This window comes from Parastagonospora nodorum (genome assembly GCF_000146915.1).
Source record: "Parastagonospora nodorum SN15 chromosome Unknown scaffold_4, whole genome shotgun sequence".
Lineage (NCBI taxonomy): Eukaryota > Fungi > Ascomycota > Dothideomycetes > Pleosporales > Phaeosphaeriaceae > Parastagonospora > Parastagonospora nodorum.
In genome coordinates, this window is record NW_001884552.1 from 1072517 (window position 1) to 1088850 (window position 16334).

At 50.0% G+C, this 16334-nt stretch overlaps 6 protein-coding genes across 6 annotated transcripts; 2 read left to right on the top strand and 4 right to left on the bottom strand.

Annotated features, from left to right (window-relative positions):
* Window positions 1-2343: 2343 nt before the first annotated feature.
* SNOG_03081 (hypothetical protein) lies at window positions 2344-4537 on the top strand (the record flags this gene model as incomplete). The annotated part of the gene is made up of 3 exons (XM_001793616.1): window positions 2344-2676; window positions 2746-4168; window positions 4249-4537. 3 exons carry the CDS (start codon window positions 2344-2346, stop codon window positions 4398-4400), a joined length of 1908 nt encoding a protein of 635 aa, XP_001793668.1. The 3' UTR covers window positions 4401-4537.
* Window positions 4515-5998, bottom strand: SNOG_03082 (hypothetical protein; the record flags this gene model as incomplete). The annotated part of the gene is made up of 2 exons (XM_001793617.1): window positions 4515-5664; window positions 5720-5998. 2 exons carry the CDS (start codon window positions 5996-5998, stop codon window positions 4594-4596), a joined length of 1350 nt encoding a protein of 449 aa, XP_001793669.1. The 3' UTR covers window positions 4515-4593.
* A 655-nt stretch (window positions 5999-6653) lies between these two features.
* On the bottom strand, window positions 6654-7444 carry SNOG_03083 (hypothetical protein; the record flags this gene model as incomplete). The annotated part of the gene is made up of 2 exons (XM_001793618.1): window positions 6654-7151; window positions 7205-7444. The coding sequence occupies 2 exons, from the start codon at window positions 7442-7444 to the stop codon at window positions 6654-6656; spliced, it is 738 nt and encodes a 245-aa protein (XP_001793670.1).
* Window positions 7445-8646: 1202 nt separating this feature from the next.
* Window positions 8647-9558, bottom strand: SNOG_03084 (hypothetical protein; the record flags this gene model as incomplete). The annotated part of the gene is made up of 1 exon (XM_001793619.1): window positions 8647-9558. One exon carries the CDS (start codon window positions 9556-9558, stop codon window positions 8647-8649), a length of 912 nt encoding a protein of 303 aa, XP_001793671.1.
* Window positions 9559-11202: 1644 nt separating this feature from the next.
* Window positions 11203-14967, top strand: SNOG_03085 (hypothetical protein; the record flags this gene model as incomplete). Its single annotated transcript, XM_001793620.1, has 3 exons — window positions 11203-11279; window positions 11329-14245; window positions 14296-14967. The coding sequence occupies 3 exons, from the start codon at window positions 11203-11205 to the stop codon at window positions 14830-14832; spliced, it is 3531 nt and encodes a 1176-aa protein (XP_001793672.1). The 3' UTR covers window positions 14833-14967.
* A 186-nt stretch (window positions 14968-15153) lies between these two features.
* On the bottom strand, window positions 15154-16111 carry SNOG_03086 (hypothetical protein; the record flags this gene model as incomplete). The annotated part of the gene is made up of 3 exons (XM_001793621.1): window positions 15154-15683; window positions 15745-15864; window positions 16074-16111. 3 exons carry the CDS (start codon window positions 16109-16111, stop codon window positions 15362-15364), a joined length of 480 nt encoding a protein of 159 aa, XP_001793673.1. The 3' UTR covers window positions 15154-15361.
* Window positions 16112-16334: the final 223 nt, after the last annotated feature.

The window sequence follows — 16334 nt, forward strand, 5'->3', positions numbered from 1 at the left end:
CAAAGAGTCACGCAGTTCCGACCCTCGGAATGTGGACGACGGGAAGCTGCGGAGACACCCCCGGCTTGGCAAAAACGTGCTCGCAGCCAGATCCTAACGTGCCTGTGCGCGACGCGATCGGAGTCGCGTAATAATTACTGAACACTATATAGATTATCTTAAAAATAAGGCTATAATAACGCGTACGATAGCTATTATTATAAGATTTCTTAGTAGTTTAGTAAATAAGACCTTATAATTATTTTATACTATTTAAATTTACTTAGAAGCTTAACGTTGCAGCTACGTAATATTACCTAGAGTAGTAGAGAAGATAGAGTAGGTAGAACTTAAATACTACCTGCAGTATCTCTAACGCGTTTCTAACGCTTCTTCTTAGAGAAGACTGCTTATAAGGCTTTGCGCTTATCTCTTTAGAATAATTATATAGCTTTCTTAGCGTTACGCTACTATTTTTAACGCTTATATTTAGCCTATTTCTTAGCTTTCTTCTTCTCTCTTACTACTTTAGCTTTCTTCTACGCTACGTATCTCTTCTTAGCTTCTTATTTTTTAAGAAGCTTAGCAGACTTATAGAGCTTCTTAAGCTTTAATTTCTAGAGTTTCTTCTCTATCTTATTCTTCTTATAGCAGTGCTCTTATATGCAAGCATCTTTAACCTTTTAAGAAGACTATAATACTACTTCTCTATAGTACTCTTAGCTCTTCTATAGAGTAAGAGCATAGCTCTTTTTATGCTTCTTTTTAGTAATAAAAGCGTTCTATAGACTCTTATTTTTATAGTATAGTAGCTTATTTTTAATATAGAGATAATAAAAATTAAGATAAAGCTTTTAAGCTGCTTCTCCTATATTATTCTTTACTATAAAATGCAGTAAATGCTTAGATTCTTGCTAGCTATTTATATAATTATCTCTCTTATCTTCTTCTCTTTATAGTATTTACTTCTTAAATCTCTAGAGAATAACGTTAGCGTTAGCTAGTAAGATGCCTATTGCTTTAAAAGACTTAAGAATAGTCTTCTTCTTAAAGCTATTTATCTAGGCACGCTAGAATAGAAAGAAGAAGTTATCTTTTCTTATTAGTACTAGCTCTTAGCTACGTTAAATGTAGTAAGTAAGCTTCTATAAATAGGCGTTAGAAAGTAGCTAAAATATAACTATATTAAGTAGCTGCAATATATAAGTTAAATAAGAGAGAAATATAAGTAATAAGATATAATTATAGCTATAATACTTAATAAAATCTATAGTTATATAGCTCCTATAGCTATCTAAAATAAGTAGTCTCTATAAGCGTCCTGCTTTCTTCTTAGTATACTAATTAAACACTTATTTAAGCTAGGCTATACTAACGTTATTATTGCTCTAACCTAATAGAGTTATAGTAATAAATATCTTATGCTTACTAGAGTTAATATTCTTTACTTAAGATAATTATATTACTCTAGAAGCAGTACTAAAAATAAGGCCTAAGAGCAATGCTAAGCTGTCTGCATAGACTATTGCTATAATAGTTATCTACTTATATAATCTATTCTAAGTAGCATAAATAATCTCTTTCTTCTTATATATGCGTCTACTAAATACTTATTTTGCTCTATTAATTACTCTAATTATAAACCTCTTTTTATCTATATTATATATATAACGCGTTTCTACGTTATATTAGGTAATCTTTAAGTATAGCAGCTTAAAGTAATAAGTATACTTTACTTTAGAATTAGCTATATAACGTATGCAGTCTATAGGTTAAGTCTATTAAGAGATAAGATAGATCTTATAGCAGTAGATAAAGCGCATAACTTAGCTCTTGCTAACTCTCTTCTTAGCTATATATAAGGCAAAATTTTATATTATCTCTCTTATAAGTAGAAGCTCTTTCTTTATTAAGTTTTTAATATATTATATAAGCTCTAACTCTTATTATAGGGTAAGCTTTTATTAGCTAGAGTTTTTAACCTCTTAAGGTAGCTAAAGACTTTTATATTAGTAAGATAAAGTAACTCTATAAATATTATACTAGCGCGCAACTTTGCTATATATAAAATTTTCTCTTAGTTTACGCAAATTAATTACTTTAATTATAGCTTAGATTAGATTTATAGTTATAAAGTTATAGCGTGTTAAAGTATAGTATTATTCTTGCGTTTTAGTGTTTAGTAATCGTTACGCGACTCTGATCGCGTCGCGCACGGGCACGTTAGTGCCGATCGCTGTCATTCCGTCACATGTCTGTGAAGTTCCGCAGGTCGCGGTTTTTGGCTTGTGATTGCGCATCGAAGGACCTTTCACCACCGCGACAGTATTCTTATTTTCTAGAAGCAGTAAACGTCAGCTGTACATGTCGTTTCTACGCCGTCGCTTCGGCGGCGCAAATCTTACCCCCGACTCGCCCATAGAATCCCGCGAACCCTCGCCATCACCCGGCCAGCCCCGTCCGTCGCATTTGCGGGTGATCACGGCTGAGCAGCTACACACACTCAAGAAGAAGGGTAAGAGCAAGCGGAAGAATGCGTGGATCTTCGGGCTTGGTGGGCTGTTTGGGCTGGTGGTCGCAGGCTTCTTCGCGAGCAACAATGAGATGATTGACTTGAAGAGCTTGGAGGGCATGAATCTGGATAGTATCCTCGACGCATTGCCTGCGAGCTTCGTGAGCAATGCTCAGCAGTTACAGGTAAGCCTGGACAGCATTCAGAAGCGCCGTACCGCCATGAGACGAGTGCTGATCTCCTGCACTCAGTAGAAACAAGAACGCGATGCAGTGAACTACGACTCCTTCGCCGTGGGCCTACACGCGAGCAGTCAAGGCATCAAGGCACACCACCCTGTCATCATGATCCCTGGTGTCATCTCGACAGGACTCGAATCGTGGGGTACAGAAGAGGGCTCGAGGCAATACTTCCGCAAGCGATTATGGGGCTCGTGGAGCATGATGCGCGCCTTGGTGCTGGATAAAGCAAGCTGGAAACGACACATTATGCTGGACAAAAACACGGGACTTGATCCGCCTGGAATAAAGCTACGCGCAGCCCAAGGCTTTGACGCGGCAGACTTCTTCATCACGGGATACTGGATCTGGAACAAGATCCTCGAGAACCTCGCTACTATCGGGTACGACCCTGGAAATGCTTTTACTGCAGCTTACGACTGGCGCATGTCTTATATGAACTATGAGATCCGCGATCAATACTTTACCCGCCTAAAGTCGCATATCGAAGTCGCCGTGCGCGTCTCCAACAAGAAAGTCGTGTTGCTATCGCATTCTATGGGCTCGCAGGTTCTATACTACTTCCTCCATTGGGTCGAAGCCGAAGGCTATGGCAACGGGGGACCAGGCTGGGTCGATGCCTACATTGACTCCTGGATCAACATCAGCGGCTGCATGCTAGGCACCCCCAAAGACCTCCCCGCCGTGCTTTCCGGCGAAATGAAAGACACGGCCCAACTCAACGCCTTCGCAGTCTACGGCCTTGAGAAATTCCTCTCGCGCTACGAACGCGCCGAGATCTTCCGCGCCATGCCAGGCCTCAGCTCCATGCTGCCCATGGGCGGCAACGCCGTCTGGGGCAACGCAACATGGGCGCCCGACGACCTGCCCGGGCAAAACGTCAGCTACGGAAACTTTGTGCGCTTCCGCGACCACAATTCCACGCTCACGGCCAAGAACCTCACCATGGAAGACAGTATCCCTTACCTCTTCAAAAACAGCGAACAGTGGTACAAGGATATGGTCCTCTCGTCCTTCTCCCACGGCGTCGCGCACACCAAGAAACAAGTCGAAGACAACCAACTCATCCCCGCGAAATGGCTCAACCCCCTCGAAACGCGTCTCCCTCTCGCCCCCAAGTTTAAAATCTACTGCTTCTACGGCATTGGCAAGGAGACGGAGCGCGCGTACTACTATCGCAATGACGACGAGCCATTCTCCGGGCTCAACGTCACGCTAGACACGGGGTTTATCAGCGGGGCGGAGACGCCGGAGGGGCCTGTGGATCATGGCGTTGTTATGGGCGAGGGGGACGGCACGGTCAATTTGCTGAGTAGCGGGTACATGTGCGCCAAAGGGTGGAAGCAGAAAAGGTACAATCCCGCAGGCGTCAAGATTACGACGTTTGAGATGAAGCATGAGCCGGATCGGTTTAATCCTAGGGGTGGGCCTAATACTGGTGAGTCCGAGATGATACCAATCTTCCCTGAGAGAAAGAGAGGGGGAGAGTGTGTGTATGGATGCTAATGCTGTGCACAGCGGATCATGTGGATATCCTGGGCCGGTCGAGTCTGAATGATTTGATTCTGCAGGTTGCGGGCGGACGGGGCGAACTAATTGAGGAGACGATTCATTCGAACATTAGGGAGTATGCGGAGAAGGTGAAGATTTACTATGATGACGATGACTAGGGACGGGCGATGATTGTGACGTCCACGGTGGGTATGTTGATATTCCTATGCTTGGGCTGTCGTATCTCCTTCGGAACGGGGTTCTGGATTGGGATGATACCATAGAGTGATTCCAATGAGTATTTCACCATTTCATATTCATGTCTAGCAACGATCCTTGGTATATGCATATCGACATGTCGAGACATGGCGTTTATTTCTTCTCCTCCAACGTCAGGTTCTCAATGACCTTCTCCCCGCTCTCTGTGCCCACGTCCACACTCGCCTTATCCTGGCCCTCAACATGCCCGTCTGGCTTCGCCTCGACCTTCTTCGCACTGGGATGAAACGCGCCCTTGTCCTTTTTCTTTTTCTCCTTCTTCTTCTCTGCCGGCGGCGGCGGGTAAGCCTTCTGCTCAATCTCCTGCCACTCGGGCGTCGCCTGGAACTCCTTCTGGACGGGTTCGAGCAGCTCGTTGAGCGCCTTGGTAACCGCAGGCTTGAGGTCTTGGGGCGCTAATATGTCCTTGGCGTAGTCTTCCTTCATTTGTGCGATGCTGCTGTATTCGAGGGGCTCGGCGTCGCGGCGCTCGACGACGAATTTGGGCTCGCCGTGCTTGAGGCGGCCGGCGGGGAGGAGGACGTATTCGACGAAGGAGAGGATGCCGTTGTCCTCTACGACCTTGGGGACGGCGTGTGCCTTTTTGAGTTTCCGCTTTACTGCGTCAGCGTTGTCGAGGACGTCGATTTTCGAGTCCGGGTCTGAAGCGCTCATCTTGCCGCCCTGGAGACCAGGGACCATGGGGTTCATCAGATGGGCGCGTTCCTTGTAGCCGAGCTTGGGGAGCGCTTCCTTTGCGAGGGCGAAGATCTTGCGCTGGTCGACGCCGCCGAATTGGACGTCTACGTCGAGGTACTGCTCGTCCAGAGCTTGCATGAGCGGGTAGAGGAGACCACTCAGTGGCGCGTTCTCTGTCTGCTTGACGACTTCCGCACCCGCCTTCTTCGCGTCTCGTTCGCTCGTTGTTGATGCTAGTCGCAGCATGTCCATCATGTAGTCTGGCGATAATTCAAAGCTCGATCCCAGCACGAACTCGAGCTTCTCGATCGGGACATTCACGGCCTTGAGCAGTGCGCGGATGGTGTAGCGGTAGTATTCCGCGCGGTACTTGACGAGCTCGATGGGGGCTTTCAGGTTGTCGAGGAAGCCATGGATATCAGCGAGGAGGACCTTGACGTGGCAGCCGGCAGAGAGGAATTGTGCGATCTTGAGAATAGGAACGAACTAAAAGAAACAGTTAGCATACACCACTCCCGTACCCTTCCAGCAGACAACATACATATCCACAATGTGGCCGACCCGTCGTCGCAGTGCCCCAGTAAACCTTCAAATGGCCATTCTTCTTCAGCGCCTCCTCCATGATCTCGGGATTCAGCACTTCCTGCAAGTTGACCTTGATGAGCGCCATCTTGTCGTCGTAAGACAGTTCCGAGCCCGCAAAGTCCTTTGCCTGCGCCTTTTCCAGTCTTGACTTTGCATCCTTCAGCTGTGTTTGCACGTCCGCGAGCTTCTCCTCCAGCTGCGCGATCTCGTCTTGGATCGCGACCGTGTCCGCCATGGTGGGGTAGCGGGGTATGCGACTGCGAACAATTGAGGGTGGAGAAAAAAGGGAAAAGAGAAGGATTAGGAAAAAGGCGCAGTCGTTGCCAGTAGAAAGCTATGACTCCTCCTTCTGTGCTGAGCTCGGCTGGGACACACTTGCGTGTTGGAATGTTTTGGCGCTGGATGAGTCCAACGTGGGGCCAGTTGCGGCTGGACCCTTGCAGTACCTTTTTTAGCGTCACCGCAGCCTTCAGATGGTAGGACGCGTCTTGATCATCAAAATAGCTTTTCACCACTATGCGCAGTGAACTTTACAGTGTAAGGAACATCATACTGCAGCGTAGATAATGAGCTTGGGGTCACTCGCTAGACAGCTGTGCACTCTCTTCATCACATAGAGATGGTCTCGTGAGCTTTGATAGTGCTGTATGCTGATTCATTACTCTACTTCAGAAAAAATAGTATGGATTAATGAACGTGCATGTATGAGTAGAAGTTGATATAAGCGACTACTGTTCCCCCAAAATGCAGAACGTCTAATGCAAATGCAAAACCAAATAAAACTACTCCAAATCCAAAATGCTACCACCAAGAAGATTACCAAAGGCCATCGCTATGCTAAGAATAGAATCAAAATGTCGTGTCCACATATCCTCCACACCTTTCAACCCCTACTTCCCAGCTGGCTTCTTGTTGCACTTGGCCAAGCAACCATCAATATCTTGCGCCAAGTTGGCTGGAATCATCTTGCGAAACTCCTCAATATTCTTGCCATTGATCTCCTTGGGGAATCCAAGCGTAGCATTGACTACATCCTTGTTAAGCGCAAAGAAGCCCTGCGCAATCTGGTTGGTGCCAGGGTCCTCGGAGTTTAGGCCAGCTACAAAGACGGCCGATTCGCAGCCGTCGTTGAATTGGAAGTGGATTGAGCCTTGGGGGAATACGGTGCCCTCGAATTGTTGAAGTGTACCGGCAATTTCGGGGTTCTGACCGGCGGCGACGAGGCCGTTTTCTAGGACGTAGCCGAATCGGAGCTTGGTGTCTGTGACGAGCGTGAGGAATTCGGTTGCGCGAGGATGCACGTGCGGGGTGTTGATGCCGCAGGGCTCCATGAAGCCGAGAGTGTTGGAGATTCCGAGCCCATTGAGGATGGGGAAGGAGTCGATGTTCTATGTAGCTTGTTAATGACTGGTTACTTCCGAGTTGTGCGAAGGCAACTTACAGCAGCAACGGCAACACCGCCTTTGGCAGTTGTGGAGTTGGCCTTGGGCTTGAACGGGAAGACGATTTCCTTCTTCAGTGCGTCGCCAGTGAGCAGAGTCTGGCCTGCGCCGCCCTCAGTGAGCAGCTTCTTGAAGCGTGCAGTTGCAGAGACGGCTGTTGAGTATGTGGGCATGGAAGGGAGGGCCTGGACGGCCACGGCCACGACACCAGCAACGATGAATTGAGTGATGGCAACCATGATTACTGAGTGGGGAAGTAGAAGATTGCTGGAAATATGTCGAACGAAATAAGGAGATAGAGAAACTGGAATTGGTAGTTTGGTTTTGTGGTTGGTAGGCAAGGGGATGATTCTTCCAAAAACGAACCTCACTGCTGTCTTTATACATCTTTCGTCTTGTGGCTGTATCTCATCTTACGGGCGAAGTGTTGATATTCACGATCCGGAGATGGCGCCATCCGAAGAAGCGTGATGCCTCCGGGCTGTACAAGTGTACAGTCAGCGACTAACAATAAGCTTAATCTGGGAGACATCTGGACCTTTCACCAGATCTCACGTAGCTAGGCAAGCCGATTGGCCGTTTGGACACACTTGAAACAATGTTTGGTAGACGTCAGCCTTGTGGAGTCAAGCGCTTATGGGTAGCGTGCGGCACAGAAACACAATGAGGCGGTGCATCGAGCCTTTGCTGTGAAGCGGGTAAGACGTGACCTTGGCAGGGTGCTTTGTAAAGAGAAAGGTATTCCTGTACATCAGCAAGTCCATTTTGAAGTTCGTGATCATTGCTCTGTGTTGGTTGTCTTAGTATGGAGTTAGGCCTCCTATTGAGATTTAAGGACAAAATTGTGTCTTGGAACCTGCAGGGCGTGGTGTAGACATCTGGGCGGAGTATGGGCCGCGAGGCAGAGCCCAGCGGTTCAGGTTCTTCCCCATGTAATCGTTGTACCAATGCCACGATAACATGAGTTCGAGCGGCTCCTCGGGTCCTGGACAAGGCAGACCGTATTCATCGTGACCTTGCTGAAACACTCATTTTATCGAGTATTCCAGCGTTCGTAAGGAACAGTATCGCAGTTGCCAGGGTCGAGTGTGAGCGTGTCTAAGTTGCGCATTCGTAGTTAGTCGCGTCCGAGACTGTGGTGTTGAGCGAGGACCACAAATTCGTCAGCGTCCCATAAATAGAGTCAAACGGATTTTAGGCGCAAACTTCTCCTCAGGTACCAACAACTCACCGACTAGATTGGAATAGACGAGCGCCAGCGTGCTCATTCATAGAAATGATGAGCAATGGTACGAGTAAAGATAGATGGAATTGCACACAAGGGGTAATCGATCTAGCTAACCAACACACAAACGCCACATATCGCTCGCTGATGCTAATGACGAGGGAACAAATAGAAAAGAAATACATCAAAGACATTTTCAAGATCATCGTAACTCATTTAGAAATCGGACTCGAAGACAGAGAAATCCATAATCTCGCCGTGTTTCCAGAACGGCATCTCATCCAGTGTGAAAGCATCGTCGCTGGGGATCGACGGTGGCCCTCTGGTATGCGGAACCATCCCCTCAATGGGCTCATCGACCTCCAGAATGTTGTTGGTGTTTGAGTACCCAGGATCCTGGAAGATGAGCGACCCCCTCCTGTCGAAGGCCCCCCGGACCCGACGGCGCAGACGGCGCGCCTGAATGTTGTTGTCGTCGGCTGGGTCGTTGTCCGAGTAGCTGCTATCGCCCTCGACACTCTGACTATGGCTACGCTTGAAGACGCCGGCGCTCCATCGCTTTTTCTTTTGTCGATATCTTCGCTCTTGCTCTTCTTCATCCGAGGAGTCCTGGTCGAGATCCAGCTCTTTAAGTCTTTCGTACACTTCATTCTTTCCTTTAGAGCCAATCTCGCTTTTCGCATCTTCGAAGTGGTCCGGCCTGACGATCTCTATGTCGCTGTCGTAGCCAGGGTCGCTCTCTAGCTCTTCGAGGACAAAGTATGCTTTCTCCGTACGTCGCATCGGACGTATCTCCTCTACCTCACTGTCCTCATCAGAGGCGAACTCACTTTCCGAGTCTTGCGGTGTGGTTGGCTGGACCCGCCCTGATATGCTGGACGGCCGTGAGGAGAGGTTGAGCGACTGTGGTCGCGTGAACCTGAACTGGTGACCATGTCCAGTCGGTTCAATGTATTCCAGTGGTGGCGTCTGAGCCAAGTGCGACATGCCCATGCGCTTGGAGATAGGAGATGTGTGTCTCGTCGTGGGCGCAGAGCGGATCTGCGAACGAGCGCCAGCAGGTGTCATTGGCGGCGAATTGGGATGGCGATTGAAGAAGGCGGCCGGTGGCAGGTCGAGTGTCTCCATGGCGTCGGCGCTGTACAAGGTATTCATGCGCTGTTGTGGTTGCGTCAGGCTGGTTGGATGGCTCCGAGCCAATTGTGGAAGCGTGGGTAACAACGATTTGGTGAGGCGAACTTTTTGCTGATCTTAATCTTAAGGAAGTAATGTCCGTCGGACGTGTTTGGATCTTAAGGTATGGAAGAGGGAGTTCGTCGACTGTATCATTATGGAAGTGTGATTTGAGGGTGTTTGGCTGGGATAGTTGAGCGGCGAGCGCAGGCGGAGGTGGAGGGATTTACAAGTCAGACCCTGCAACGCCTTGGCTTATCGTGCAGGAAGAATGGGTAGGGTACAGGCAGCAGTGCAGAACGATATGGCTCGCAGGTCAGAAAGCCACAAGAGCGCAGGTCAATTCGGGTGCTGTGCGTGTGTGGCTGACGAATTGGGCTGTGGCAGAGGGAAAAGAGTTCTGGAGTAGCGAACCTGAGGTGGTCACGAATCCTAACGTTCCGGGATTTGTGCGGGCTGTCGCCAATTAATCTCGTTCGCCTCAGCAATGCGTTGTCCGGCCGTGCTGCGGATCAATATGCAGCTATGCTTTTCTTTCATGACTCCCATGCTGGCCACGATGTGGTCGCAGTCTATTAGTCGCAACGTGGACTCGGACAGTGACACCTTACATTGGGCTGAGCAAGGAGCCAATGGCAGCCGCATCCAAAATTACGATGCAGAGGGCGGGTAGATAGTGCTGGCACTACGATGGACAGCTGGCAAAGGAGAGCATGAGCGCTGCTCTTTGCGGGGCAGTGGTGCAGCACACCAGACCGGGGGTATCCACGCTCGCAAAGCTGAGGCACGAAGCGGCTCTGCGCGTCTGGTGAAGCAGACAAAACTCTCGAGCAGTAGCCGCTGTAGTAGAACTCTGTCTCAGAAGCGTGTTTTGCATGACCGCTTGACATCCTCAGTCGCTTTCTGGAGTTGCGATCTTTTTGCGCCGGGCTTCCGCCACGGTTTTGCGTGACAGGCGACCTGCAGTATCCCCTCGTATTCCGTGGAATGTGAGATCATGGCACCTTGTGACGCGGCATCGGAGATACGGCTCAGTCATGGTAAAGTTATTCGTCATGGACGTCTCTAGGACGGATAGTTGTGCTCCAGTCTCATGTGATTTTCAGTAAGGGTTCCGTGGTAGGTCACGTGGTGGTGGGGAGCTCGAGGCTAGCGTCCCGGGGCGGTTAGACGTTAATCCTGGCCGTTGCGTGTTCACATCGAACTTTGGCCAGAGCAGCTCGCGGCGGAGGCAGCAGTATCCAAGTAATAGCCAACACCGTGTTTCTTTCTCCTTCATTATACCCCTCTGGACAACCGATTGTCTTCTCTGGCATTGAGGCTGCATCGCGCGCAAAAGAAGCTGCGGCTTCACCCACAATTCCACCATGTCTTCTACTCCGTCTATGTTGACCAAGGTGCGCAGCTCTGACCAATGCGCCCTCACACTTTGCTCATATCACATAGTTTGAGTCCAAGTCTTCGCGTGCTAAGGGCATTGCCTTTCACCCTAAAAGGTGACCTCTCTGCTCGGATTACGCACCACCCCCACTGACCGCCTTCAGGCCATGGATCCTCGTCTCGCTACATTCCTCCACGATTCAATTATGGGACTACCGCATGGGCACGCTCATCGATCGCTTCGAAGAGCACGACGGCCCTGTTCGCGGCATCGACTTCCACAAGACACAACCACTGTGAGCATAGTGAGGAAGCTAGGGACAATCACATACTGAGACCATGCAGGTTCGTCTCGGGTGGTGATGACTACAAGATCAAGGTCTGGTCATACCAGACCCGGCGATGCTTGTTCACACTGAACGGCCATTTGGACTATGTCCGAACCGTGTTCTTCCACCATGAGTTGCCGTGGATAGTCAGCAGTTCTGACGACCAGACAATCCGTATCTGGAACTGGCAGAACCGATCGCTGATATGCACAATGACCGGCCACAACCACTACACCATGTGCGCCCAATTCCACCCCAAGGAGGATCTCATTGTTTCTGCCTCGCTCGATCAGTCAGTGCGTGTCTGGGATATTTCTGGGCTGAGAAAGAAGCACTCTGCGCCTACATCCATGTCATTTGAGGACCAGATGGCGCGCTCGAATCAGAACCAGGCCGACATGTTCGGTAACACAGATGCCGTCGTTAAGTTCGTTCTCGAGGGCCACGACAGGGGTGTGAACTGGGTTGCGTTCCACCCTACACTACCGCTCATCGTTTCCGCAGGTGACGATCGCCTGGTGAAGTTGTGGAGGATGTCAGAAACCAAGGCATGGGAAGTAGACACATGCCGAGGACATTTTCAGAACGCATCGGCGTGTCTGTTCCACCCACACCAGGACCTGATTCTATCTGTTGGCGAAGACAAGACGATTCGAGTGTGGGACCTTAACAGGCGCACATCGGTCCAGTCTTTCAAGAGGGAAAACGATCGTTTCTGGGTTATTGCAGCGCATCCGGAAATCAACCTGTTCGCTGCTGGCCACGATAACGGTGTGATGGTTTTCAAGCTGGAGCGCGAGCGTCCAGCATCCGCTGTTTATCAGAACAACTTGTTCTATATCACCAAGGAGAAGCACGTCCGGTCGTACGACTTCCAAAAGAACCTCGAGTCTCCATCAATGCTTTCATTGAAGAAGCTGGGAAGCGCATGGGTGCCTCCAAGGACGATATCCTACAACCCCGCTGAGCGTTCGATTCTTGTCACCTCACCAGCTGAGAGCGGCACATATGAGTTGATCAGCCTACCACGTGATGCTTCCGGTGCTGTTGAGCCAACCGACACGAAGCGCGGTTCTGGTAACTCTGCTGTCTTCGTTGCAAGGAACCGCTTTGCTGTTTTCACCCAGGCAAACCAGCAGATTGACATCAAGGACCTCAGCAACTCTACGACCAAGACGATCAAGCCCCCTCACGGCACAACAGACATTTACTTCGGCGGCACTGGAAACTTGCTTTTGATCACCCCCACCAATGTCGTTCTCTATGATATTCAGGCCAAGAAGAACCTTGCGGAGCTCGCAGTCAATGGTGTCAAGTACGTCGTTTGGTCAACAGATGGATTACACGTAGCTTTGTTGAGCAAGCACAACGTCACCATTGCCACAAAGAACCTCGAGCAGGTCAGCACTCTGCACGAGACTATTCGTATCAAGAGCGCAACATGGGACGACACTGGAGTTCTTCTCTATTCTACCCTGAACCACATCAAGTATAGCTTGATGAACGGTGACAACGGTATTGTTCGTACCCTGGAACACACCGTCTACCTGGTCAGGGTGAAGGGCCGCAACGTATACTGTCTTGACCGTGCAGCCAAGCCAAAGATTCTTCAAATCGACCCAACTGAGTACCGCTTCAAGCTTGCTCTCGTCAAGCGTAACTATGACGAAATGCTCAACATCATTAAGACTTCCAGTTTGGTCGGTCAGAGCATCATTTCATATCTGCAGAAGAAGGGTTACCCCGAGATCGCCCTTCAATTCGTCCAGGACCCACAGACTCGTTTTGAGCTTGCGATTGAGTGTGGAAACCTCGAGGTAGCGGTCGAGATGGCGAAACAACTGGACCGACCCAAGCTCTGGCAACGGTTGAGCACTGAGGCTCTTGCTCACGGCAATCACACAATAGTGGAGTCCACTTACCAGAAGCTCCGCAATTTTGACAAGCTTTCCTTCCTATACCTTGCGACCGGCGACCAAGATAAACTCAAGCGTATGGCCAAGATTGCCGAACACCGAGGCGACATGACTGCGCGATTCCAGAACGCTCTCTACCTTGGTGATGTACAGAACCGGATAGAGATGTTCCAGGAGATTGACTTGTACCCGTTAGCCTACGCTACCGCCAAAGCAAATGGCCTTGACGAGCAAGCTCAGTCAATACTTGAAGCTGCCGGCGTAACAGAAGATCAGATCAAGCTTCCAACAGTGGGAGGCACCTTGGCTCCTGCCAAACCTATTGTTCCAACATACAAGACCAACTGGCCGACACGTGCAGCATCATCGACAGTATTTGAAAAGGCGCTCATGGGCGAGGTAGATGGTGTTGGCTCTGAAGAGCCGGCAGCGAACGGCTACGGCGACGAAGATCTCTTGGGCGACGCAGAGGCACCGAGTGCGTCAGCCGAACTTGGTGGTGATGATGCGGAGGATGACATTGGCGGATGGGACATGGGTGACGATGGAGACGTTGAGGCAGAAGATGACTTTGTTGAGGTTGAGGGTGCTGAAGCTGGTGCCGGCAGCAGCGAAGCAGATCTCTGGGCACGCAACTCGCCATTAGCAGCAGATCACATCGCAGCGGGATCTTTCGAAACTGCCATGCAACTTCTCAACCGACAGGTCGGCGCCGTCAACTTTGCTCCGCTCGAAGAACGCTTCCAGGAAATTTACCAGGCCACGCGAACGTTCCTCCCAGCTACACCCAACATGCCGTCTCTAGTCAACTACGTGCGGCGGACGGTTGATGAGACAGACTCACGCAAGATCCTACCTATTATTCCTCGTGAACTGGAGTCTATCCTCTCTACTGATTTAACGGCGGGAAAGCAAGGACTTTTGAAGAACAAGTTGGAGGAAGGCGTTGTCTCTTTCAAGAAGCTTTTGCATCTTCTCATTGTCAACGTCGTTGCATCACAAGCAGAATTGACAGAGGTAAAATCCACCATGTTGCATGCTTTAGGCTGATTGCTAATATGATACAGGCAAGGAAAGCCATAAACACCTCAGCGCAATACATCATCGCCATGTCCATTGAACTCGAGCGCCGTGCTCTCCTCCAAGGCGCCACTGACATCTCTGCACTCTCTGACGACGACAAGAAGCGCGCCCTCGAACTCTCTGCCTACTTCACCATCCCCGAACTCGAGGGCCCACACCGCTCTATTCCTCTTTCGGCCGCCATGAACTTCGCACACAAGAACAAGCAGCTCAACACTGCGCTGAACTTTGCCAACGCCCTGCTCGACCGCACGGGCAACGCAAAAATGAAGGAGAGCGCCAAGCGCATCAAGACCATCGCTGAGCGCAACCCCGCGGATGCCATTGAAATTGACTTTGATCAGTTCGCCGACTTTGAGATTTGCGCGGCGAGCCACACACCCATTTATGGAGGCAGTCCGAGCGCGGCTTGTCCGTACGATGGCGCGAAATACCACGCCAAGTACAAGGGCACTGTGTGCAAGGTGTGTGAGGTTTGCCAGATTGGTGCGCCAGCTAGTGGACTGAGGTTGGTTGGATGAGCGGTTGGTGGTATGTGATGTGCTTTATGACTTAGCGTAGCATGCAATGGATGATTAGATGTGGAGGTGGAAAAAGGGCTAGCTGAGGGAAGGGGACATTAGGTGTGTTCGTTGAGAATTAGAAAATGCTATACGAGTATCATGTTCACTTTTGTGGGATTCTATTGAACGAATTGAGAGCTTCATGTGCGCGTTGCTCCAGGTTGAGGCACGCCCAATGATCTTCTGCAAGTGTATGATCAGTGAAGTATATGTCGTTCGCTTCGACATTGCCGCAGTTGCATGATGGAGACGAAGGATCAGACGAAAGGCAATGTGCAATAGTAGTCTGATTGTCATTGATTGACAACAATCATGAATAGAAAATATATATGGAAGCAAGAGGTATCCTAGCATAAACTCCAACCCATATCAAAACTCATGGCTTGCGCAGTGCATTCTGCGAAAAAGTATTGAAGTCCATGAACGCCTTGTCATTCCCATTCCCACTCAATCCTCACGCCTTAATGTCGTCATTGCCAAGAGGACTCTATCTCACGATACCATCACCCTTGGTAGGTGGTGGGCCCGGCGGCGGCGCATATCCACCACCATACGTCGGTTGTGGCGACTGGAGCTCGACGCCATTCTGCTGGCCATTGTTGTAGTAGCCCTGATTCGCGCCGCCACCGTAGTATCCGTTGTTGACGTCATTCGGAGGTGAGTATGGCGGCGCCGGGGCAGCGTAGTTGTTCTGGCCATTGGCGTAGTAGGGTTGTGCGGTGTTGGTACCGTTTCCTGGACGGGCGGCCCAGCCTGTGCCGTAGAAGGGTTGGCGACCAGCTTTGCGGCGGCGACGGGCTGTTAGGCAACTGATGGTTGTGTTAGTGAGAAATCTTGTGAATTATTGTGCAAGGGAGGGAGATGGCTTACCTGCACAAGACGAAGAGGAGGAGGAATCCGATGACTACGACGCCGAGGACGAGCCAGCGTACCCAGTTGTCCCAGGCACTTCTGTAGCAGCGGTAGCGCCCGCGGTTGTCTGTGTAGCATCTAGCCATTATGTATTAGATTGATGTTGGGTGTTGTGAGTGGTGGTGTTGTGAGGTGTGCAAATGTGCAAAGGGTTCAATGAAGTAGAAGTAACACTAGGGCTGGTGTATGTATGACGTTTGTCGCATGAACCTGCAGCTGGGCGCAGCTAGATAAAGGAAAAGCTCGATCCCAAATACAGGGCACCGCCACGCTTGGAGAAGACGTACCGGTCATAATCATCATAATCCCGTACTGCTAGATACATCTTGGCCGTTGCAAACAAGCACTGTCGACTTATGAACTAGGGCGTTAGGTTGGCGACGGCGGCGATGTGAGAGGTTAGAGGTGAGGACTGAGGTGGAGCGATCTGGGGTATGACGACGATGGGGCGTCTTAAAAGCATGATGCGCGGCATGTACAGCCACAGCCAAGCGAAGACGCCTGAGCCTAGCCGGGTACAACGGAGTCGTTGCGACTGGCCGTGACGA